General features: G+C 36.8%; 2 protein-coding genes across 4 annotated transcripts in view; one reads left to right on the forward strand and one right to left on the reverse strand.

Moving 5' to 3' along the window:
• Positions 1-25,261, forward strand: part of LOC119526944 (COX assembly mitochondrial protein homolog) — a 37,772-nt gene extending 12,511 nt beyond the window's left edge. The window contains exon 2 of the mRNA XM_037826507.1: positions 25,083-25,261. Within this exon, the coding sequence (XP_037682435.1) occupies positions 25,083-25,261 (179 nt within the window). The remainder of the gene's footprint in view (positions 1-25,082) is intronic.
• RGS7 (regulator of G protein signaling 7) overlaps positions 1-25,913 on the reverse strand; it is a 565,752-nt gene that overhangs the window by 517,875 nt on the left and 21,964 nt on the right. The gene's annotated exons all lie outside the window — the stretch shown is intronic.

Below are 25,913 nucleotides of genomic sequence, written 5' to 3' on the forward strand. Positions count from 1 at the left end.
AAGTATTTTGAAACAAAAAGTTTAAAATTTAAAAATATATAGTGATCAGCGTGGGTAACATATCATAACTGTCAAGCAAAGGAGAAAAATTCTGCAGAGTATACTGTAGCATTCACAGATGTCGCATCCATCCATTGATTAATTCATCAATTTTTTCTTGAGTAAACACTATATTCCAGGCACAGTTCTAAGTATTTATATATGTAAATTTCATGTTGATTTAAACATTTAAATTATAGACATAAATTATATAATACGTTAGAAAGTGGCAAGTACTAAGTGCTATGGATCAGGAGTGGTAGACCAGAAGTATCGGGGCTAGAATGGGCTATGGGATCTATTAGGAAGGTGACATTTGTGCAGAGGGTTGAAAGAAGTGAGGGAGTGAGCCCATGTTTATCTGGGGAGAAGTATTCTGGGCAGAGAAAACAGTCAGTGCAAAACAGAAGTCTAGGTGGGAGCAGGCCCAGCACATTTAAGGAATAGCCAGGAGGCCAGGGTGAGTGGAGCAAAGCAAAGGGTAGGGAACCAGGAGGGAGACTTTTAGGTTGTCATCAGGACTTTGATTTTTTCACTCATGTAGAGAACACCTGAAGGGTTTTCAGTAGCTGAAATACTTACTTTCTAAAATGTTTTCTATCTCAGAAAATTTTAAATATATAGAAAAATGGAGAAAAATGTGTAATAAACCCCAGTATACTCACAACTCTGTCTCAACAATCATCAACTCACGGCCAGTACTGTTTCATTTGTACTCCCCACTCTACACCCACCCCAGATTATTTTAAAGAAAACCACAAATATCATGTCATTTCAACCAAAAATACTTTAGTACAGATCTCCAAAGATAGATAATTTTTTTCTTTTTTTTAAACACGTTGCAGTGCTTATCACCACACAGTGATGGCTGGAGCAGGAACTACCACCTCAGGCTACAAGCACTGGTGAGTGCATTTCCTTCCACCCAGGATCAGTGACTTCAAGCAGCAGCTTCAGACTAGCCATGATGAGAATATAAACCTCAGAGAAATCAACAAATACTAAAAATCAGGGCTTTTATTTTGGAGATTCAATGGTTAAATATTTGCCAGCACGCCTTTGATTCACACTTAAAAATTAACGTCTTCTTAATATCATCAGATATCCAGTCAGTGGTCACATTTCCTTGATAATCTAATAATCTATTTTTATTTTGTATGTTTGAATAGGGATTAAAATAAGATCCATACTCCGAGATCGAATAGCGTTTAGGTCTCTTTTTCACAGCCTCTTCAACATGTCTTTTTTCCTGAGATTTTGTTTTTATTTTGTCATTGTTAAAGAAACTAGGTTGTTTATTCTTCAGAGTTTCCCAGTCTGGATTTTGCAGATTACATGTCTGTGGTTTCACTTAACATGTTACTCTGTCTCCTGCCAATTGGTAGTTAGATCTAGTGGTTTACTCAGATTCAGGATCAATTTTTTGGACAAGACTCCTTCATAGATGGTGGGGTGTACTCCACCAGGAAGAACAGAAATGCCAGGTTGTGTTTCTTTTTGTAGTGGTAATAGTCAATTAATAAACACTGCAAAATGATAATATTTTGCATTCTATCACTTGTCTTCATTTATTATTTGGAATATATCCATGAGAAAAATTTCCACTCCTCAACCATTGGCTAATTTACATTTTAACGGGTCACTCTAATTGTTGTGTGGAGAAAAGACTGTAGAGGTAAGTGGGAAAGCAGAGACTCAAGTTAAGAAGATGTCTCAGCTGTCCAAGACTGCAGCAGTGTTGGCTTGGACCAGGCTGTAACACTGGAAATGGTGAGATGCTAAATCTAGATCAGCTCTGAACCACATAGAAGAAGAGTTCCAAATGGATTGGAGTTCCATTTTTTTGTTGCTTCCAAGTGATCCAGGAGGTTCCTGGTGGTTAATAATGTGTAATGTAGCATAGGCAGAATTGAAGTTCTGGGTGCTACAAGCTGGGTATAAAAACAAATCGCTTAGGAGGAGAGCAGGAGAGGGGAGAAGGTTATGGAGTGAAGAACCGACATGTAAAGGATCCCTATTGTAATAAAGCTCTAAGTGGTCTACTAACTGCTAAATATTCAGTGAATTTTAAATAATACAGTTAATTAATTTTGAAAGATGCTTGTAGATATTAAAGATAAATATTGTGCTGACTTGCAAATAAAGAATACACAAAGATGAATAGGAATTTGTATTTGTAAATATATGACATTTTGAGGAGGTCTTGGGTGTGTATAGGCAAGGATATTACTGAACAACACACTGTCATCAGCACTCTTTACTATTACCTATATTTGGTTATGTCATGAATTAAAACAGTACTAAAACTACTACATTTTAACAGGGTCACTCTAATTGCTGTGTTGAGAAAGACCATAAAGGCAAGTGGGAAAGCAGGGAGACAAGTTAAGAATATGTTTGAGCCCTCCAGGAGAGCGGTGGTGATGGCTTTGACCAGGCTATAAAACAATGGCTTTACTTGTTATTGGTCTATTTTTTCTTGAGGCATTGCAGGGAGTTTGTGGGTTTCTAGGTATTTGTCCATTTCATCTACATTATCTAGTTTGTTGCTGTACAGTTGTTCATAGTATCCTCTTATAATCCTTTTATTTTCTGTGGTGTATGTAAAATTAGACTGCCCTTTTATTTATGATTTTAAATATTTGCATCCTCTCTCTTTTTTTCATTGTCAGTCTACCTGAAAGTTTGTCAATTTTATTGATCTTTTCAAAGAACAAATTTTGGTTTTGTTGTTTTTCTCTATTTTTTTAATTCTCTATTTCATTTTTCTCCACTCGAATCTTGATTTCCTTCCTTCTCACACTGAGCTTAGATTGCTCTTCTTTTTCTAGATCCTCCAGTTGTGAGTTTAGGTCTCTGTTTTGAGATCGACCTTCTTTTTTAACTAAGCGTAGAGCTATAAATTTCCCTCTCAGCCCAGCCTTGCTGCATTTCATAAGTTTTTGTGTGTTGTGTTTTCATTTTCATTCACCTCAATATCATTTCCTAATTTCCCTTCTGATTTCTTCTTTGACACCCTGGTTATTTAAGAGTACACTGTTTAATTTCCATATATTTGTGAACTTTCCAGTTCTCCATCTATTATTGATTTCTAGCTTCATTCTATTGTAGTCAGAGAAAATACAATATAGGATACCAATATTTTTTAATTTATCGAGACTGTTTTGTGACATAACATATCCTGGAGAATGACCCATGTGCATTAGAGAAGAATGTGTATTCCGCTGCTATTGGGTGACGTGTTCTATACATGTCTGTTAGGTCTAGTTGGTTTATTTTATCTTTCAAATCTTCTATTTCCTTATTGAAATTCTGTCTAGATGTTCTGTCTATCATTGAAAGTCATCTATTGTAGTCTCTTACTATTAATGTACAACTGTCTATTTCTCCCTGTAAACCTATCAATATTTGCTTCATATATTTTGGGACTCTTCTACTAGGTGCATATGAATTTTTAATTGTTATGTCTTCTTATTGAATTGACCACTTTATTAGTAATTAGTGACCCTCTTTGTCCCTCATAACAGTTTTTGGCTTAAAGTCTATTTTATCTGATATTACTACAGCTACCCCAACTGTATTTTAGCTACTATCTGCATGGTATGTTTTTTTCCATCCTTTTACATTTATCTACTGTGTCACTGCATTTAAAGCTTATCTCTTTTAAACAGCATGTACCTGAGTTATGCTTCTTTATCTATTCTGCCATTCTCCACATTTAACTGGAGAGTTTAATCCGTTTAGATTTAAAGTAACTACTGAAAATGTAGGGCTTTCTTCTGCCGTTTTGCTATTTTGTCTTTTTTAAGTCCCTCAATTCTTCCATTAATGCTTACTTTCACATTACTTTGATATTCCCATTTCATTTTGTTCTGTTATATATTTTTCAGATATTTTCTTGGTGTGTTTACCATGGGGTTTAAATTTAACATCCTAAATCTATAATAACATGTTTTGATACCAACTGTTCTAGTTTGCTAACGCTGCCGGAATGCAAAACACCAGATAAGGATTGGCTTTTATAAAAGAGGTTTATTTGGTTACACAGTTACAGTCTTAAGGCCATAAAGTGTCCAAGGTAACACATCAGCAATCAGGTACCATCACTGGAGGATGGCCAATGGTGTCCGGAAAACCTCTGTTAGCTGGGAAGGCACGTGGATGGCGTATGCTCCAAAGTTCTGGTTTCAAAATGGCTTTCTCCCAGGATTTTCCTCTCTAGGCTGCAGTTCCTCAAAAATGTCAGTCTTAGTTGCACTTGGGATATTTGTCCTCTCTCAGCTTCTCTGGAGCAAGAATCTGTTTTCAATGGCCGTCTTCAGACTGTCTCTCATCTGCAGCTCCTATGCTTTCTTCAAAGTGTCCCTCTTGGCTGTAGCTCCTCTTCAAAACATCACTCACAGCTGCACTGAGTTCCTTCTGTTTGTCAGCCCATTTATATGGCTCCACTGATCAAGGCCCATCCTGAATGGGTGGGGCCACACATCCATGGAAATTATCTCATCAGAGTTATCACCCACAGTTAGGTGGGGCACATTCCATGGAAACACTCAAAGAATTACAATCTAATCAACACTGATGATGTCTGCCCACACAAAGATTACATCAAAGATAATGGCATTTGGGGGAACTAATACATTCAAACTGGCACATCAACTTACCTTAAATAGCATACACATGCACTGTTCCTGTAACCTCCCATCCCCCCCATCATTTGTTGTACATGTTACAAATTATATCTTTATAAATTATATGTCCAAAACCAGGGATTTTTTAGAGTTACAGACCAAAAAAAAAAAAAATGCAAAAAACAACACCGTTCATAGTCTTTGCAAATTAACCCTGAGTTGACCAATGCTCTCCTTCAGAGTTCACCTCTCCTGTCAAAATTCTTATAGTGAAGGGTTGTGAAGTGTAACATCCTCTCTGTCTTTTCTGAGCCTGTGTCTTGTCTTGGGCTTGTGCGTTATTGTAACCTGGGGAATTCTCCATTTACAGGAATTCTAATGCCCCCTCTACTCCCTATGAAATAAGACTTTCTCCCCACCCCCCACCCCCACCACCGGCAGAGACTTTAAGTAAGTAATCCTTTGCTGCAGGCCACTTTGACTTGTTTTTTACACTGCTTCAGCTGTCCATAAGCTGCTGCTACCTACAGGGCAAGTTGTAAGAAGGTGAGCCAGAGAGGAGTTTCCTGGTTCAGTCTTTCAGGATGCCACCAGAGAGACTGGCACTGACATGCAGGCACCCCAGTATGTGCATAGGGGCTATTCTGCTCCATCCAGAACAGGGACAGGGACCAACAATGGAAGTGCAGGCTGGTTCCACACTGTGCAAGGAAAGGGTTTGGGGAGGAGCCAGCCAGGGCTGCTTCTTCCATTTTTAAAGTTGCATTTATTTAGTTAGTTAGTTAGTTAGTTAATTTTGTTATTCAGCACTGGCCCAATTACTGCAACCCTTTAACTGTTTTCCAGAATTTAAGGGCAATGGCTCTGCCAGGTTTTGCTAGTTGCTCAAAGATTCAGTGGGGGAACAGCACCTTAGAGTGTCTTATGCTGCCGTCTTGGTTGACCAGAAGCCTAAATTGTTTTTAAATGTGGTAAATATACATAATACAGAAATTACTTGAACCATTTCTAACTGGATAATTCAATAACATTAAATACTGATAACATTGTATAACTTTCATCTCTATTTCCAGAATATTTTCATCATCCCAAAGTGAAATTCATACCCATTAAGCAATAAGTCTACATTCTCTGACAGCCACTATTCTGCTTTCTGTCTCCATGAATTTGCTTATAACAAATATCTCATATAAGAGAAATCATTCAATATTTGTCATTTTCTGTCTGGCTTATTTCACTCAACATGATATCTTTAAGGTTCATCCATATTGTAGCATGTATTAGAATTTCATTTCTTTTTATGTCTAAATAACATTCCATTGTATGTATATACCACATTTTTTGGTGATTCTTCTGTTGATGGACACTTGGGTTGCTTCCACCTTTTTAACAGCATTCATTGGCTAATTTCCTTTTCCAGGTAATAACAAAATAATTTACAAATGTACCTATTTTTCAGGTATTTCTCACTCCATGACTACTTTTTTCTAATCAAAGAAATATGTAATTGGAGAAACAAAGCATTAATAAAAATCTGATTCTCAACTCCATATCATTTACAATCTCAGATTTCCAGATCAATTTGTATTGTACTGACCTTTCATGCTCTCACAGGTTCAGACATGACATTGTTGCTAACGAGCATGTCAGGTTATTAGGGGATGTATGCAAAGAACCTAGAGAAGACATTTTCCCAGAGACATTTATAAAAACAATACTTAGGCTGGATGGGCCTCAGGTCTTCTCATACACTATATAGAAGGAAAAAGATGTAGAGAGGTGAAGTGACTTCCTCTAACGACTGGTAGCAAACCAGTGGAAATGAGATGGGAAATGGCTTAGGGATCTTGAATCACAGAATTTAGATCAGAAAAAAGAGAAAGATTAATACAGTTTCCAAGCAAGTACAATAAGACGCCATTCAGACAAACACATACACAAACACACATCAAACAGAAGAGATCAACTGGCAAAATAAATGTTATGCTCTGGTTGTCCCAGGATTTATTTGAATAGCACACTGAGAACAAGGTAATGAGATCATTTGTAAGGGAGAAAGGCTGTAAAAAATGAAATAAAAGTCCTTGGCAGGCAAATCAATATTTGTTCATCTGCTGAGTGTTTTTTGCTTAAATAGATTCATTAAAAGATTCTATCATGTTTCTCCTGATTTAGATATTATTTTTCTAAATAATAAATGTTTATAAGTGTGACCATAGAAAATGTTTTGTTCTAAATGTGTCCATAGAAAATGTCCTTGTCCCTGTCCAACGTCTATTTCCACTTTACTGAATAAAGATCCCAAGGACATCCAAAATATTATGAATGGACCCTGAAAGTGCTTTTGTTCTACTCCTTTCTAATAAATTAAAAATGGTAAAAGGAAAATTTATTAAATTCATTGCCCTATTAATAACGCCACGATGAAGAAGAATCTAGGGAATCAACTGCCACAGGATATTAATAGCAAATGCATATTATAAAAAATAAACATCAGATTGTTTTGAGTGCATCAATTATCATAGTACTTCCCATTGGATAAATGCAGTAAACAGTCCTTCAAATAAATTTCTGTTCACTCACCAACAGAACTCAACAAGCTCTCAAAGAGCTTTAGTTACTCATTCAAACAAACTAAAAGACATAGGTGACCTTTAGGAAATTAAGTTCTAGGTAAGGAAAAGATAGGAAGAGGATAGTACTCGTTGGTCACCCATTATATGGCAGGGCTTTTTCTAGGGCCTGTTCAAGTCTCCTCACCACTGGAATAGAAACCCCATGATGGGCAGGAGCTTTCTTTGGTTTCTCTGCTGTGTCTCCGGCAGCAGCAGTGTCTGACACAGCACCTGTCCAGTCAGTATTTCTGAATAAACACATGAATGAATGCCTTTTAAAGGAGTGCTGACCCCAAGCTCCACAGCATTCAGCGGGTGTCCTTGATGAAGGTCTTATCTTTCCTCAGCTTTACAGTACAGAAACAGGAGGCAATAAAGAAATGTATCCCAAGAGTATTTCAATCGCAGGTTGATACTTGGCTTTTCACTTCATTCCAACAGTTGATGTCATTCTTATGGGTCTATGCTTAAAATATTTGTACATATGAATGCATAAACCTTTACCTAGTGGAAATTAGGAATAACTTTGTACACAATCATCCATATTCTTTTTCAAGGTCCTGTTTCAGGAAGTGATGCCACTTAGAAACGTGGTTGCTATGGAAATGAGGAGGATGGGGCTTATCGAGGGGATTGGGGCTTTCTTTAGCCCACAGCCCAAGGCATGATGACTAGACTAGAGAAACAGGCCAGCCTCTCCCCAAAATACGTTATAGTCCATTGAAGACAGAAGAAGCCATGATCCCATTTTGATATTTAGCATAGACTCACCAAAGCACCAGCTTAAAACTCAGCTTTATTCTAGAGATCTCAGTTTTATTTAACTTGTCAGTTGGTAAGATACGGGGTGGGGAGTGCAAAGCAAAGAAACTTTGTGTTTTTACACTGATGTGAATTAAGAACCGGTTGAAGTATCGCATTTTAGACATTTGCACTGCAAGATGACAGCAACAAATCTGATAAAGGACAGGGCAAATTGTTTTGCATCAGCTGGTCCATTTCCTGAGAGCCCAGAGAGGATTATGCTTAGCTATGTAAGTACTTCTGAGGGCTTGGGCTACACAGTCCCTAAGTATTCTTTGAGGCTTCTATCACAGTCTGGATACAAATATCCTTAATACAGTAGCTTGACCACGATTCTGGGCTGCTTTTGACAGCATGCTCTCCAGTCAGACATTCATTGATTTGCACCACTGGTACTTACAGTGAGTCTACTGTGTGTGACCTCTCTTAGCCTAATGCACACAGAAAAGACAGCCGGTTCAGCAAGGAAAAGAAAGGAGGATTTATTCATAGAGATCTAGCCAATGCAGAATATTGTTTCCAAAGATACTTGGAATTTTTAAAATTACACGGACCAGTTGTCATAAGTTCAGGCTTCTGTCCTTTCACTTTCAGGCAGCCTCTCCAACCTGAGGACAGTGATCCCCTATGTCAGAGAGGCATTGATGAGTGAGTACATGTATAAACAAGGGGGCCAAAATCTGTCTTATTGCACCTGCTTATCTCCCAGTGACTTCTCCTCTAATGTTCAAGGTGTGCCGTTACTCAACAGCAGATGACAAGAATGAACAACCAAAAACATACGTACAGAGACAGAAATCATCCAGTCACCTTGGCCATGCTGCAGGCTGCCAGAATGAAAGTTCATTTGCAAAGAAATTCTTTAAGTGCTGGTATCAAAATTGTAGGCATCTGGCATTTGCCACTGGATATGGAGGACACAAAAAAAAACCTATCATTTAAGGCATTATTAGAACATTCTATGTGGTGAAATTGGTATAATAATGAAAGTCTGAGGAACACCGCTTTATAATATTACAGTTTACAGTATTCTCTCCAATAAAAGAGTCCTGGTTTATTGAAAATTTGGGAAAAGGATACAGATTGTGGCATTTCATTCCCTGGCATATGAGGCAAAGTAAAATATAAATGTTAGACTTAATCTTATATTACAATGTTACATATAACATGGGTATTGAAGTAATACATATTCACTGAGAACCACGATTGCTTCAGGTTTACATCTTACCATGCAAGGCCCAGATCCTTATAAACTTAATTTAAAAGAATTCATTTGTCACACTGGCATGCATATCCTTAAGAATTCAAGCAAGTGTGGTTGTAAAACCATGGTTGAAGTTACTCATAAAAATATATTAGCACTCCAGAGCAAGATAAGAGGTTGTCAGCCCCAAACACCATTAATGCTATCCTGTGAGAAATTCCAATACAAGCTAATAAGGCATATTTCCAAGGCAGACAACATACTTGTTTTTTTTCCTAATATCTAAAGGAAGTTTTTGTCTAAGAGGTAGTTCTTTTTTCCAAAGAACTAATTTTCATTACAAGGAGAACAAGAAACCAAGGCTTACAGCATTATTCTCTTTATGAAAAAAAGAGAAGAACTTGAGAAATTGACTCCTGGTAGCAAACCCATCTTATAGTTTATTCAATCAGCTGTTTTCTGTTCAGTATATTTATCTTAGAAAACAGTGTAAATTAAGACCTGGATTAAGAAGGGGTGTGTGCATGCGAGTATGGGCAGAGATGAAAGAGAAAAAGACATAGGCCAGACAAGAAGACAGGAATGTATCCTTTTAACCAATAAACTGCCTACTATAGGCAAGAGGGCTACCAAAGTCCAGGACCTCACATAATTCCCGAGGCCGATAGCTGTCTATGAAATGGAGCTAGTAGGAGTGACCAATGAGTGATTCTTCCTCTCTTAGCCTGTAAATGCTTCTCTCACCCAATTCAGAATTATCCTCTCATGCCATCTGTTGCAACCTACAATGAAAAATTCCTTAAATTGAGGCTCTTGTGTTGCTTTTTAAAAATCTCTGCCCGATTAAAAGTGTTCATTTGATGATCAGAAATATTGTCCTCTGGGAGGAAGATGCAATGCATATTTGCAAAACCGCGAATTCAAGAAATGACCAGCTTGATCCTTCGAGTCAATGAGACAGAAAGAATGTTACTTGGAAACAGAAGATCTTGATTTGACCACAGTTATGATATTAACTAGTTTTTTACTCTTAACAAGGCACTCACATTCTCTCAGCTTTTGATTCTTCACTTATAAAGTATCTTCCTCAAAGAAGAGTTACAAAAATACAAATGAGATAACGATTGTGAAAATTATACATCACAAAGGATGACATAATTTCAAGGTACTATTATCATTATTATTAGACATTTTGCTGCTCCTTTGGAAAACACAGTCAGTTCTGCTTTAATGCAACATATGCATTCCTAAAAATCATGCGCTATGCCAAACTGTGCAATAAAGGCCATAGAGTTTTTATGGGAAAAAGAGGTTAGGGATATAACACTCAAAAGCTTCATCTGTGACACATATAACTAGATAGGAACCTAATACAAATGCAGCACAGTTTTTCACATGTTAAATTGTTAAGAAATACATAAATACCACAATATTTCTGTATTTTCAAGATGATACATAACCTTTATCTTGAAAATGCTCTGGAATTTGATTGTGGGACTGGCCACTGTAAAGGGTGCTGCTTGGGAGTTACTGTGAAGTCATGGAAGGAGGGTGATCTGAAATATTTTAGAGAGGTCTAACACCAGATGGGGATGGGTGAGGTTCTGAACACAGGTGCTAAACTGTGAGGCAGAAGTAGATGGTAGATGTTTGAGAAATGTGCATTATATGTAACTCTAGACAGCTTGATTCAGGTAGATGTAGTTTTCCTCATTCACTGCCAGAAATGTGCCAGCCCCCAAATGCCATTAATGCCATCCTGTGAGCAATTCCATTACTAGTTAATAAGGTCTATTTCCAAGGTAGACAACATACTTGCTTCCTTCTGATGTCTAAAAGATGTACTTTTTCAGTCAGAGAACTAACTTTCATTACAATACAAAATGCATGCTATATGCAAATACAACATTTGCATAATATGCACATTGTTTCCTAATATAACAATTGTGTTGGAACAAATTTGTATTTCCAAAACAAGCATTGTAGCAGAACTGACTCTAAGATGCCCCCTAAATGGAAAACAAAGGCCCAAAATAATTAACAGAAAATCAGCAGATTCTCTTTGCCCTGGATACATTAGAGGAGTTCACACACAGCAGCAACTGAGCACGTGCTGCTCCAAGCTTACCTCTTCTCATCAGCAAGCAGGTGAAGATGTGGCACTTTGGAAAGTCAGGATTTCAAAAGTAAACGCCACACCTTCCAGATCTACCTTAAAGTATTAAATTTGAGCCTCAAAAAGGACATTTGATTAGGAAATTAAAAAGCTAACTGGTAGATTTACCAAACATCAGGAATTTTTCGTTTCATTTCTTAGCTATTGAACAATTATTCATTTCTGATATTTATTCATTCAGTAAATATTTATTGAACACCTACTATGGGTCAGGCACCATTCTAGGCACTGGGGATGTACCCATGAACAAAACAAACAAAAATGCTTGTCCTCATGGAGCTTACATTCTAGTGAGGAAGACAGACTTCAAACAATAAGCATAATACAAAAACTACATATAATGCTAGAAGGATACATCCCATGAACAAGAGAAGAGGGAAGGTAACAGGAATCAGGAGTATGGGGTAAAGGGTCAGGTAGAAGCCTTATTAAATTGGACAGTCAGGGAAGGTCTCCTTGAAAAGCAGACAATAAACGTTAAAAATCATATGTAATATCGTATCAGGTAATGAGAAATGCTAAGAAGAGTAAAACAGGATGAGAACAGAGAGCATAACCACAGGGGGTGGCAAAGCTGGCTGTTTCAGATGAGATGATCAGGAAAGGCTGCTCTGAGAAGGTGGTATGTGAGCAGAGAGGAATCATGAGTCACATGAATATCTGGGGACAGAGGATTTCAGATAGAACAGCAAGTGCAAGGATCTTAATGTCAGAATGAGCTTGGCATGTTCTAAACTTACCCAGAAGGCAAGTGCCATTATAGCAAAAGGCCAGAGGAAGAGCATTATAAGGGATTTGGTAAGGGATGTTGTCAGAGCAATAGCCAGGAAGGTCCCATAAGGCTTTGTAGGCCAGGCAAAGGCCTAGATTTCATTGAGGGTTTTGAGTAGGCTGTGGCATAATCTAATTTAAATTTTTGAAAGATCATTTTTACTTTACTATGGAGAACAGATAGCAGGTAGGAAGCATGGAGGTCACTCAGGAGCCCTTTGCAATATAGTCTATGCAAGAGATGATAATGGTAGCTGTGGAAATGGTGCCATGTGGATGGATTCATGATATATTTTGAAGATAGAGCAAGGGGAATTTGCTGATAGATTGACTATAAGATGAGAAGAAGGATAGACTACAAAATGGCTCCAAGGTTGGAGGTAGCAGAGGTCAAGAAACACTTCTTAGTATCTAAAGCTCAACCCAAGAATAAAAAGAGATGCTTCATATTGAATAGTTTTAATTGAATAGTGATCGATCTCATAAGCAACCATTTTATTTCGTTTACAAGAGGAAGTCTAAAATTTTGACTTCATAGTCTTTTTTTCTTTAATAATCAACTTAAAGTGTTCCTTTCGAGCCCTGCATTTCCTCCAACAGGGTTTTCCTGTTAATTGTCTGGCATCTGATTATAGCTATGCCCTAATGTTTTCAAATTTCATAACAAGTTCAAAAACAAGTTCAAAAAAGTTGACGGCTTTTAAAAAACGTCAGTAACCAACAAATCACTTTCTCTTGGTACCAAACATTTGAATGTATTTTCTAACATGATTTCTTTTAATTAATTTCAGCTAAAGTACATTTAACAATGCCAACAATTCCTACCTTACTAGCTGTCCAGCTCTAGGGCTGTGGAATATCACAAAGAAATTCTCTACCAGAAAAGATCCTGATAAAAGAGACAGTCAAAACTATTCAAGACCATGATCCCCACGATTTCTTCTGAGACCAACATTCAGAAATAATTCTGATGCTAAATTCCTTGCTGGTCTTAGACAAAATAATAAAGTGGGTACAATTCATCTTTGATCTCTGACTCCCTATTCTGAACTTTTCCACTATCCATAATACCCCTGGCTCTCCAATCAGTAAGGAGATATAATAAATACAAGCATACTGTGTAATAAATGACTAATTAGGAATAATGTGTCACTTCCCTTAAGTCCCAGAAATAAATCTCTAGTCACCAAGAGGTAAGAGGGAAAAGGGCTTTTCTACAGTGACATGATAACAATAACATAAATAGCTCCAAACTTGTAAAGTTGTATTGAAAAATGCTGTGAAGTTATAGAAAATCATTGCATTTTTAATTATGCCATAGATCAACTAGATAAATATAGTACTTTAGAAAAGACTAATTTTATTCATCCAATGTGTATAATATGCTCAGTCATTCCCTTTAAACAACTCTGAACATCTCAGAACAAATTATAACCTAGATATAAATTAAAACAGGCCCATCACCCATCTCTAAAAGGCATGTTTCTTGGCATTTTTTAAATATCATTGTGGTAGTTCGTAGCTATCATGTACCCCAGAAAAGGCCATGTTCTTTTAATTTATTCCTGTGGGTGTAGACCTACTGTGAGGGGGGACCTTTTGGCTAGGTTATTTCAATTGAGATGTGACCCAGCCTATTCAAGGTGGATCTTAATCCCTTCACTGAATTCCTTTATGAAAGGATAAAAGACAGAAAAAGCCCAGAAAAAAAGCCCTCAAGGGAGCTGAGAGAGGAAGCCCTGAACCCCTGGTGAGAAGAACCAGCAGACGCCAGCCATGTGCCTTCCCAAGTGACAGAGATGTCCTCAGTGCCGGTGACCTTTCTTCAGAGAAGGTATCGTCCTGTTGATGCCTTAATTTGGACATTTTCATGGCCTTAGAACTGTAACTTGCAAACTAATAAATCCCCATTGTTAAAAGTCAGTCAATTTCTGGTATATTATGTTTTGGCAGCTTTAGCAAACTGAAACAATTGTGGTCATAGTCAATGGAGTGTCCAAAGAAAGTAGAATATGCTGAGCTCTGAAGGAGTCATGTTTCTGCCTGGGATGGGAAGTGCTTGTTCTCCAAAAACTCCAATTTTTCTCAGTTTGCACACATTGTTACATTATGACCCTTTAACCTATGAACTCCCACAACACTTGATCTGAATTTATACTTTCATTTGCTTATTCACTTAGGAAACACCTATTGACACACTTCCTCTGTGATAAGCATGATGTGATGAGCTGGGATTCACATTCGCTTGCCTCTAAGGATCACACAGTCTAATGGGTGACATCAAACACAGTTGTATCCTGTCACTATCTAGCTTTTCACTTGTGTTTTATCCTTCCTACTTGAAGATGGAATTTGTACATTATTTCTTTTTATCCCCTATATTGTCTAGTATAGTGTCTTAATTCAAATTTAATAAATATCTATCAGCAAGAAGTGAATGAATGAATATCAACTTATCTATCTGGGTCTTCAACACGCAAGTACTTTTAGTGAAGCACATTCATTCTTTTTAGCTTTAGTGATAAAATGGATTCCTAGGTGAAAGTGCTTATAATGGAGATGGAGAAGAGATAATACAATTGAATATATTAACTACTGTCTCTGGTCCTGGAGTTCACAAAGGAGACAGTGGAGGAAATTGAATTAGAAGCAGTCTTTGCACCTGCACCTGCTTGAAGTCTCACCTCCTTGAGGAGGCCTGGAAATGATGGAGTTGTACTCAGGAAATCCACAGCAGTTTTGGGGTAAGGAGAGCCATTCACGGGCAAGACCCAGCACACTACATGCCACATCCAATGGCTACCATCCACTGATGTTGCTCAATGGGGGAAGTAAGGTTAAAATGAACATCAAAGGCACTTTGAAGGAAAAGGCAAGTCACAAAAGGAACCATCAGCCTGTGGGGACTATATAGTTATGGCAAATAGAGTGACAGTGTTAGGAGAAGGGGATGGGGACTGATTGAAGAACCCTAAGAATACATGACTCTTAGGTCCCTTTTTAGCAACAGTTGGCAAAGACATTGTAGTAGCACCACCAGTAGCAACTGCTTGTATTAATTGAGTAGTTATTGTGTGCCAGGCCCTATCAACTACCTCATTTAATACTTGCAACAAACCTATATGGCAGGTATGATTACCCCTACTTCTTTTAAATAAGGGAGAGCTGAGGTTCTGAGAGGTCAAGTAAATGCCCAATGTCACAGATCTCATGTCAGGGGAACCAAAATGTAACTTACACTGCCCCTCATCACCTGGCTTATGGTTTCCTAAGGCACCGATCCATCCCCCAGGCACCACTGCAGCTCAGGGGTTCCTAGACACAGGTCACACCAATAGGCACTCACTAATCTGCCATGCTCCTGCAAGGAGCTCCACAGGGGGGATATTTACATAGAAAATATGGTATTACAATTTCTCAGACCTTTCAACACAGCAAGATGTGCTATAAGTCTAATTAACTACAGGAAATAGGTCCTTCTAAAGGTTCCCAGGCACTTTCACATACTTTATCACATTTAAGACTCAAGAAAGCCCATGAAATAAGCAAAGCAGAGATTACTATACTATTTTACAAATGCTGAAGGATGAGACTTAGGCAGTTAAGTGACTTGTCCAAGCTTACACAGCTAATAAACAGTAGAACAAACTCGTGAATGCACAAACCTAACTCCTTCTGCAAACATGAGGTGACCCATGTGTCCTCTGACAGCCTGCCCCGCCTGCCAGTTCCCACACACACACCATCTCCCTTGGATGCCTGCAGGTGGTGATGCTGCTTTCAGGTTTCAGCTTGGCAGTGGTGTGCTAACAAACATTAGCTGTCTCTCCAAAAAGAGCACATGTGTATAAACATAAAAATGTATGCAAAATAAACATGTTTATTATTAATATTACTCATATAAAGTGTAGCACCCAATTTATCAGTAATAAAATATGCAAGACTTTTTATTATAAATTCCAAACAGCTACTGAATTTTCACAGAATGGTTTCATTGATTTTTGCCCAACTCTTGTATCCATAGCCAACATATGAGTAAAATTCAACAAATTTGACAAACAGGTATGCACTGCAACCCGTTAACTATTTTCCCAATAAAGTTAACGTTATAATTTGATATGTGGCATGAATGCTGGTTGATATTTTTGTTTATCTTAACAAGTAAGATAAAAGTGGAACAGTAAAGACGAATGTCAAAATTTCACTTATTGATAAGAGCAACATTTTTGTTTAAAAAGATAAGTTTTCCAATACTGAAAAAACATTTCCTCTTTTTTTTATTCAAACATAAAAGCTACAGAAATGATGTACTCTTAAATGTATATCTGCATTGTTAACATATTCTCTTTCACTTTCTGAAGTCTAAACAGTCAATAAAACAATAAATCAAGCACTGATTGGAGTGTTTGCCAATTTCTGTAGTGTAAATTCTCCCAACATGGCTGATTTCAAGCTTTCATGTGAAAATATAGAACCCAGAGTTGGAGAGAGATGCAAAATTAATTTATAAGATATAAATAACCTGAAGATCACAGATAACAGTAAAATATAGTAAAAAGGAAGTGATGGATTTGAGTATGTATGACATCTAGATAATGTATTTCATTGTAAGTTTATACAATTTAATTCTGAATAATGGCCATGTTCAACAACCAACATAAACTTTCTGAGAATTTAATAATTGGCTCCTGTGAAACAGTACAAGTCAGCTCCAGCATAGCTCTACAGCTTGGTCTCCAGGAGGGAACTGATTAGGATGACATGGAGCCAAATTAGGAGAAGGGACTGCCTCTTACTACACCCCACTTTTCTTAGGTCTCCCAATGTGCCTGTGAGGAGCTACTATCAATCCTTTAGTTTTATCAAACCCTGAACCATTACCCTGAGCAAGGGTTCGTAAGATCTCGCCTCAGGGACCCATAAAACTAAGGATCACACACCCAACGATCTAGAATTCTAACACTGGGCTTGGGGAGGAGAGAACTTCAGTGGTTATCCACAAACCAAAGAACACACACTTTATAAAATATCATGGAATAAACATCTCTATCATTGGCATTGTAGTTGTACTTACTTGTAATACAAAAGTTTCATACTCTGCTTCTTCACCATTCATCAGTTGCTGCTGTTGTTTATATTTTTAGGTTCTGAATATATCTTACAAGGACAATAATATCATCATCTCCTTTGCCAAAGCAGAAGATAACATTTGGCAGTAAACACTGACTCATATGCCATCCCAGATCTTCTGAGTTTCGCTTTCAAGGTTTTGGCTTCTCTACATAAACTAAAGCCGTTCTAATGTATTCCATGTGAAAACCATCTCCTACCATCCTGATGCCCCTGGCCCATTTCACCTGTTCTCAATTGAGAATCTGAGCATAATACCTACTCCTTGTATAAAGACAATATTATAGATGTACCCCCTGCCACCCAGGAGTTTATAGCCAAAGGGTAAGCATTCTGATAGAAAGAAGCAAAACAAGGACATACATAAACAACAGGTTAAAATCAGGAAGTCAGTATTGGAATCCAAACATCAGAAATTAATGGGAGTATCTCAGCTGTTGTAATAATGACAGAATTTTACAGACATCTAAAACATATTTCACATTAAGCATAATGTGATGGATGGCATCAAAGAGCTCTCCACTTTTAAAAAGACAGCATTTTCAAGAATTCTGTGCATTAATGCACTTGCCAGCATCTATCATAAGGACTTTCAATATGGGGATGTCATTTTAGAAGCAGGAACGATCAACATTTGTACTATTTTTAATCATTACAAAGCAATAAGTATTTGATTATTATCCAGTTTTCTGCTTCATTTACAAAAGGCTGCATAGGCTTTAAAATGCATGACATTTTACTCTCTTTTTTTAGTAATTCAGAAGGCATAAACAGCTGATCAAAAGAAGGGCACTTATCCATAAATTACTGCTCAACTGAGACATTTGGATCATATGATTTTTCAAATGATCATCAGGACTGTTCAAATGATTAAGTAAATAACCTGAGCTGCAGCAGAAAATCCATGTAGACGTGAGAGCACTCAATAGGCCCCTATTCTTCCCTAGAGATTGTAGTCTGGATGCCAACTTGCTTGACTGATAAAATTTAAAATAAAAACTCTAGCATAGTGCATGGCACATAGTAGGCTGTCAATAAATGTTCCACTTTCTTTTCCCTTTCTAAAATAAGTCATTTAATGATTCATTACAAAAATATAAGATTTGACTTTAAGTTTTTCTCATGTTTTACACCTTTGAATGTAAGAAATATTGATATAAAATAAAAAATTATCATGCAAGAACTCAAGATATTATTGTTCATAGTATCTGTAAAATATCAGTATACAAAAATCAGTAAGAAAATATACCAAAATATTAATGCTGGTAGTGTCTCCGAATGGATGGACCATAAATGATGTTTTATTTTTCTTTTATTTTTTCTTTGCTGTCATAGTTTCCATAAGGATCACATATTCTTCTTTGGCTAGAGAAAGAAACTTTATTTTGATAAAGAAAAATGAAAAAAAAGAAAGCATATAATCATATTTCACTTCACTTATGAAGTATCTTATAATTTAGCTGTGTTCAAAAGAAAAAGCTTACATGTCCAAAAGAAACTGCTCTCCCAACCTCTTTTCCCAGCCACGCTGAACTACTTGTAGCTCCCGGAAGCATAGCACTGACCCCCACTGTGTGCCTGCGTACATGTCTGACGTGCTCTTCCCCGTGTTCCTCAAGTAACCGACACCTAGTTACCCTTAAAACTAGGCATCACCTTCTCCAAGAGGCCTTTCCAGGCTCCCCCAGGGCAATACAAATGTTCATCCTTTGTGGAGAACATGCTATGAATTCACAAACAGTAAGCACTTATCCCATCACATTATAATAACTGCAGAAAATATGGTATTCACACGTGACTTAGCACAGCGCCTACTGAATAAAGAATGAATGAGTAGATCTCCAACAAACGGTTGACACTTTCTCTTTCTCTCCCTTAAGTGACCGACTGTGTTGAGTAGAGTGGCTAAACCAACTGGGTATATTGACACCCTAAAAAGAGTTATTTTTGTAAAGTCACTCCATTAATTCAATTAACTGTAGTCATTCAATATACACTGATGGCATAATTAAGTGCCAGGTTCTGTGTCAGGCACTGGAATATAGAGAGACAGCTGTCTATCCCTCAACAAACTTAGAGACTAGTGGAGAATCTACAGTTACAGCAGTGATAAGTGCACTATAGAAGGCATGCACTAACTTCTGTAATGAGAAGAGGGATAATGCGGGGTGTGCAGACAAGCCTCCTTCATTTCAGCAATGTCTAAAGCTAAAATACAACTGTGTCTGTAATATAAAAATAGTGATTGTACTTGACAGTTACCTAATCAATGTCAACACCCAATTTTATGTAACTTGGACAGAGGCAACCTGCAAAAACCACTGTTATTAGCACTGGCTCACACAGGAAGGCATACTGACTGCCACTCGCTGCAGAAAGCCTATGTTTGGAAAAGGAAATTTCATGAATATTTTATAAACATTTAAACCTGGTGCCAATTTATTATTTTCCACATCCAATTCCTATGACCAAAATGGGGGAAAGAGTATAAATTTCTCCCACATTGTACCAACACAGGGTGCTATTCTTTTGGATCACATTGGTACAAATAATGGAGTCATTTTTTGCCATCTCCTCTTTGAACATGATTGCCCTTCCTATCTCCCAAAGAAATGAACTGAAGAAATAAAGTTGTCTCTATAACAAGCCTAATAAGCATGTATTTTGTCCCCACAAAGCAATTCAGAATCTCCAGCTGGATCTAAACCCATCTCCCTTCCACCTCACTCAGCTACTCTGACTCCAAGTGGTCCACGGACAATGCTAGTTTCGACGAACTCATCAGCTTCACTTTCCAAAAGCATAATGAAAAATCTTTATCTTGATTCAGGATCATGAGCTAGATTTTTCAACTACTTCAACTTCAGTCACTTTCAAACTTTCAAACTTTTCTTCCATAAATCATTACATCAAGCCACAGAATATTGTCATTTATACAGAACAACATGAAGATGGGAAATTTCAGTAGCTTCAATTGTCTAAGAATCTCCACATATATTTTTACTACAATCTTAAAGAATAAACTGTACCTATAATTAATAACCATAATGATGCCAGATAATATTCTCCAATCCATTCCACACAATTAGACTTCTTAAAGTATAGCTGAAAAATGTGTCTCTGCTTCAAAGTGTATAATTCTTACTCATTACTTGTGGGATAAAGTCCAAATCTCTAGTCTGGAATTCAAGCTCTCCACAAGCTGGCTCCAACCTGCCTCCTTCACTGATTAGCCACATACCCCTTCCAAAATCTAAACTCCATCCCGGAAGGCCTCATGTTGTATTCTGAACATTCAGAGCACTGCCCTACCTCCAGGTCTTCTTACTCACTTTTTCTTCCACTGGACTAAAATTCCTCTCATTTTCATCTATTCAAACCCAACTCATTTTGCAGGATCCATATCAAAGGCCATCTTCTACAGACCCTGCCCAGATTATCCCATTTGAGGGTAATGTCTCTGTCCTCTACCCTCTCACTGTTGTGACATATGTCTTTCTTACCAGCTCTACCATGTCTTACTCATAACACATACACACATACACACATACACAGCAGTTAGCACAAAGTAGGTGCATAATAAATAGAACTTTAAATGAATGACTGAATCTTTTAAAATGATTCAAAAGACATTTCAGGATAATTTTATTTCTCCACATAATCACACATATCCACTACCATGTTTAATAGGTTCAGATATTGTAAGATACTCGTCGACTCTGTATTCACCCTATAACTGACATTGGAAGTTGTTTTAGTGACTCTGTCTCTGATAGCAGCTTATCTGCCACTTGTTTATTTCTCATGTAAAGAAGGGAATGAAAAAAATTCTGATGTTTTGATATTCTGCTTGTACAAATTCAAGTTAAACAGGAATTTACTGCAGTCTACCATCGTGAATTTAATTACTGGTGGATGTCTTGTTTAATCCCAGTCCCGTGCTAACAATTTGCATTACCATTGCAACTTAAATGCCTTTTATAGGTGAATTGAGCTTTGACACTTAGCAAGCCCTCAGACTTTCTTTAAGTTCCAATTTCAGAAATCTTTAAGGCCCTTTGGAATAGAAAGAAAAATAACCAACATGGCTACTATTGAAGATGCCAGTTTTGGAACGCCTATTAGATGGGGGAGTAGTCAAATATCAGTTCTAACAGCCTTACCTTTTCCTAGCACAATATTCTATAAAATGTAAAATGAAGTTATTATGAGTCATGAATTTCCACCTGAGGAAAAAATAAAATTACAGTCATAAATATTACTCAGAACTTGAATTTTTATGCTACAATCTTAGAATACTCTGAAGGACAGAAATCAATTTGGTAGGGCCAGGAAATAAAATGGTTACCAAATTCTTCTGACAGTAAGAAACAGAAACGTAAATCTTATCAAATAGAAAAAAAAAGCCAAGGGATTTTGATTATTTGGCTTTTTCATTTAAATATAATTTTTATTCTCATGTACTACAAACACCCCCAAACTACTCTGATATTTTCACTCGGAAATAAGAAGAAAGAGGATTGTGTGATTCTGTGATAATATAAAATTTCTGGACAATATATTTCTATGACTAATTAAGTGTCAATGAATGTATCATGTTCTGGTTAACACATAATGATTTAAATACCAATAGACGTGAAAATTTCTTTCACTAAAAGAGATACATTTGTAAGACCATTATAGTCAATATTTTAAAAATAGTGTACACTGCCCTGGAAACAGCTTAGGATGGAGGAGAAATAAATATGGAAGCAGAAAACCAAACCTCCTCTTTACTTCCAACTTAGATTCTTCATTTGCCATCCCACCCCCACTGACGGATTATAGACCTCACATATAATGCTTTATCTATTGTCTCTGCAAATAGTATCTACAATCCATGCACTCATTATCTCACAGTGGGGTTTTTGCAAAGGTCTCATCTTTGACTCTCCTGACTTCTCACATTTTCACCTTTGTGGTGATTCTGAATAAGCCTAATTTCACAGTAATTCCCAATTAAAACTTCTTCCTTAGCTCACCATTATCTGATGAATAAAGCCTAAATTCTCTTACAATGACCATTTAGATGCCTCACAAACTGTTCTCAGTTCCTAGCATCACCCCCTACAGTCGTCTACCAACTTCCCAAGGCCCTTGCCCGTATCTACTCATTTTCTCTGGCTATTTTTCTCTGTTGTGAATCCTCTAATAAATTACATGCCTGGGTCAAAATATGACTTATTTCTTAAGACTCAGGCCAAATGCTCTCTTCTTTATGAAAATTCTCTTGTCCTTATATTCAGAATTAATAATTTTCTGTGGTCATACAATATTCTGTACACCTATTACAACAGATCACATTCTACTCTGAAGTTATGGTTATGTATTTCAAAATGAGAAACCTTATAAATAATGAGGAATGAAATAATGATAATGAAATTCATGAACAAGGTAATCCTGCTGTGAGAAAAATGCTGGTAAATACATTTTAAATTGTTCTACATGATATAGTTTAATATCCGTGTGTCCCCATAACACCCTGGTTCTAAAAAAATTAAAAATGATTTCAGTTATAAATAGGGAAAAAAATCATTTAGTCATGAAGTTTTCTCTATTTCAATATACCAAACTTTCTTAACCACTTAGCAATGCCTCATTTTTACTGAGCCCGGTGTCAGGCCTTCCTGATGCTCTTCAGGACAATGAATTCAACTAGATGTGAGGGGACAACAGCAGTCCTTTTCCGTTAATTGTGTGATCACTACATCTACTAGTTACACAGAAGTCATATAACAAATACTATTTCGCAAATTAAAGTGCCCACAACATGACTCTCCACAGTTGCTCACACAAAGCGATAAAGACAAAAATGCAAGAAAACTATGGGACAATCAAAAGGAATATTTATATTGTTAATATGGGAAGTGGAAGTAGGAGAAAATTAAAGCATATGAACAGCTTCTGGGTATCTCTCATGTATGCGTAATACACTACCAGACACAGGTGCTGCTGACACAAACCTGCTCCAGATAAATCTTTTCTAACTTTTACTTTATTCCTATAGGAAAGTAGCAACATATGCCTCTTGTCCAGAGATTCCTACCCCTTTTGGGTCATTGGCAACCTTTATATTGAGACCATCTGGCAGTCTTCAAGGCCTCATGCATGGAGTTCAGATCTAATATTTGCTGTACATGTCTTGTGTCTTAGGACAGCATTCTGCTTATAAATCCTGATCTTAAAATCGTCATCAAGTCTTTAGTTGAAGAGAAACAGAGACAGAGAGACAGAAAGAGTATCTATAAATCAATTAGAGTAAAACGATTTTTCTCATTTCTCCAGTCAAACAGGATGATTTGGAACGATCATTATTTTTGTTTTTCCTTTCTAAATATGTGTGTCTACTCTAGAAGTCACATTGTTAAATAAACTAAGATATAGGACAGCAAGGGTCTTTCAGTAAAACAAAGGAATCTTTTTGCCACCTCACCCAGCAAAGATCAACTTCCCCAGAAGTTATTAGCTTCCTCAGGAGAGTCGCAAAACAGTCTAAGCACTGGTAACTTCAGACTCACCCCCCAGATTCATGCCCAAACAGAAGTGCCTCCCGGAGCCTCAACTCCGGTTTCATTGTTAGTTGGAAAAGACTACAGGAAAGAAGAAATCCCTCAACGTCCTCTCCCTGGAATCCCATTTGTGTTATTATACCAACTCCTGAATGAGGAGTGAAGGAATGCCACTGCTAGCTTGGCTTCTTCCCTGGAACCTATAAAAATAATTGGAAATACCATAGACTGTCTTCTAGGCATAATTCACCTCTCCTTCATTTGTACATCAGTTTATTAAATGTGCATAACCCTACAGTGATCACCTCCCTTTCTTCACTTCTCTTTCAGGGTATTTCTATCTGTATCAATAGGTCTGCGCTATCAAATCCCAGAGAAGCAAAATTAACAGTAGAAAAAGTATGGTCAAGCCATAGATACAGCTAGATAATTAGAATATCTGCCATTATGTCTCTTATACTCCATTAAATGCAGCCTACAGATAATAACTTCTGAAATTCCTAGCGTTTGAAAGAAAACGCAATTGATTATAGAACTTGACAACACAGTGAATCCTAGTGTAAACCATGGGCTATAATTAATAGTACAATTATAATAATATTCTTTCATCAGTAGTAACAAAGGCATAATGCAAAGTGTTAATAATGGAAGGGGGCTGATTTTTCTGTAAACTTACTTCTTTAATAAAAAATTGGAAGAAAAATAAATTTCATAAGACTTAATCTGCTTAAGTTGAGTATTTTTTAATAATACTGTTGAAGAAGATGAACTAAATAGCATGAAGAGCAAAAGAATATTGGTATGGTATTCCTTTTTGAATAATAAGTAAGACATAAGAAGAAAAACCTCCAGCTTAGGTTCTCATGACTTGATCACGTATAAGGACATTTTTTATTACATGAGTTCCATTATGTGAGTCATTATTGTAATGACACAAATAGGGCACAATAATCTGTCTGAGAGCCTTGGTCATTCAATGGTAAATTTGACAAGAATATGAAAGAATCTTATGCTGATGATGGTACTGGGGGGAGTGGGGGAGGAAAGGCCATTACTCTTGAGCAAACATTAGAAGTAATCAAGAACAGATTTGCTTAGGAGAGTGTAAGTTTTATGGCTATGCATTCACAGGTGTCTTAAATGCTTTTATTACTGTAATTCCTACAGGGTGCAGGAACGAAAATTCTGCACTGAAAGAATGTTTAACTTCTTACTGTAATGATCCAGCCTTTTACGAAGAGTTCAAAATGGAATACCTGAAGGAAAGGGAAGAATTTAGAAAAACTGGAATTCCTACAAAGAAAAGCCTGCAGAAGCTTCCCACAACTATTGAGGCAAATATATAAATGCTACTCAAGAACACTAATATCCACACAAACCACAATCACCTGAAATAATGGAATCAAGATAAGAAAGTATTTTTGCTTTATCGTAAATTATGGAAATATCAATTTTAGCTGAAATAAAGAACTTTGTTAATCTTAAAGTTCAAGTTTATTAAATGGGATAAAAATAGTGAAACGTGATACAGAAAAAAAATTGGGGATGTGAAATTACTTAATAACAATTTTCCCAATGAAATAATTGTTTCCATAATTGTTTTTTGATTGAAAAAGATTTTTTAATATACAACTAAACCATTATAGAAGAACAGATTGTAATGCTAAAGTGATCATATTTTTCAAAGCAGAATTAAGATCATGTAACTTGAAAAAATATATTTGGATGTGTGTGTTTATTTTTACAAAAGGTTATGGTTTGTTTACATAATAAATTACATTTGCCTTTGCATTTGATGGCTTTGTAACAAAGAAATTAAGATTTAAGGACTGATTATGATTACTGAAGCATTATATAGATAATCCTTTTTACTTTCTGGTATATTACGGTAGACTGAGGGCAACACCTGAAACCTGAACTATAATCTAGCTGCCTAATCTCTGATAATGGCTGTATAGCCTTTATCTTGTGCCCTCGTGATTGTAAAAACCTTGTGAC

Source organism: Choloepus didactylus, chromosome 2 (assembly GCF_015220235.1).
Source record: "Choloepus didactylus isolate mChoDid1 chromosome 2, mChoDid1.pri, whole genome shotgun sequence".
Taxonomy (NCBI): Eukaryota; Metazoa; Chordata; class Mammalia; order Pilosa; family Megalonychidae; genus Choloepus; species Choloepus didactylus.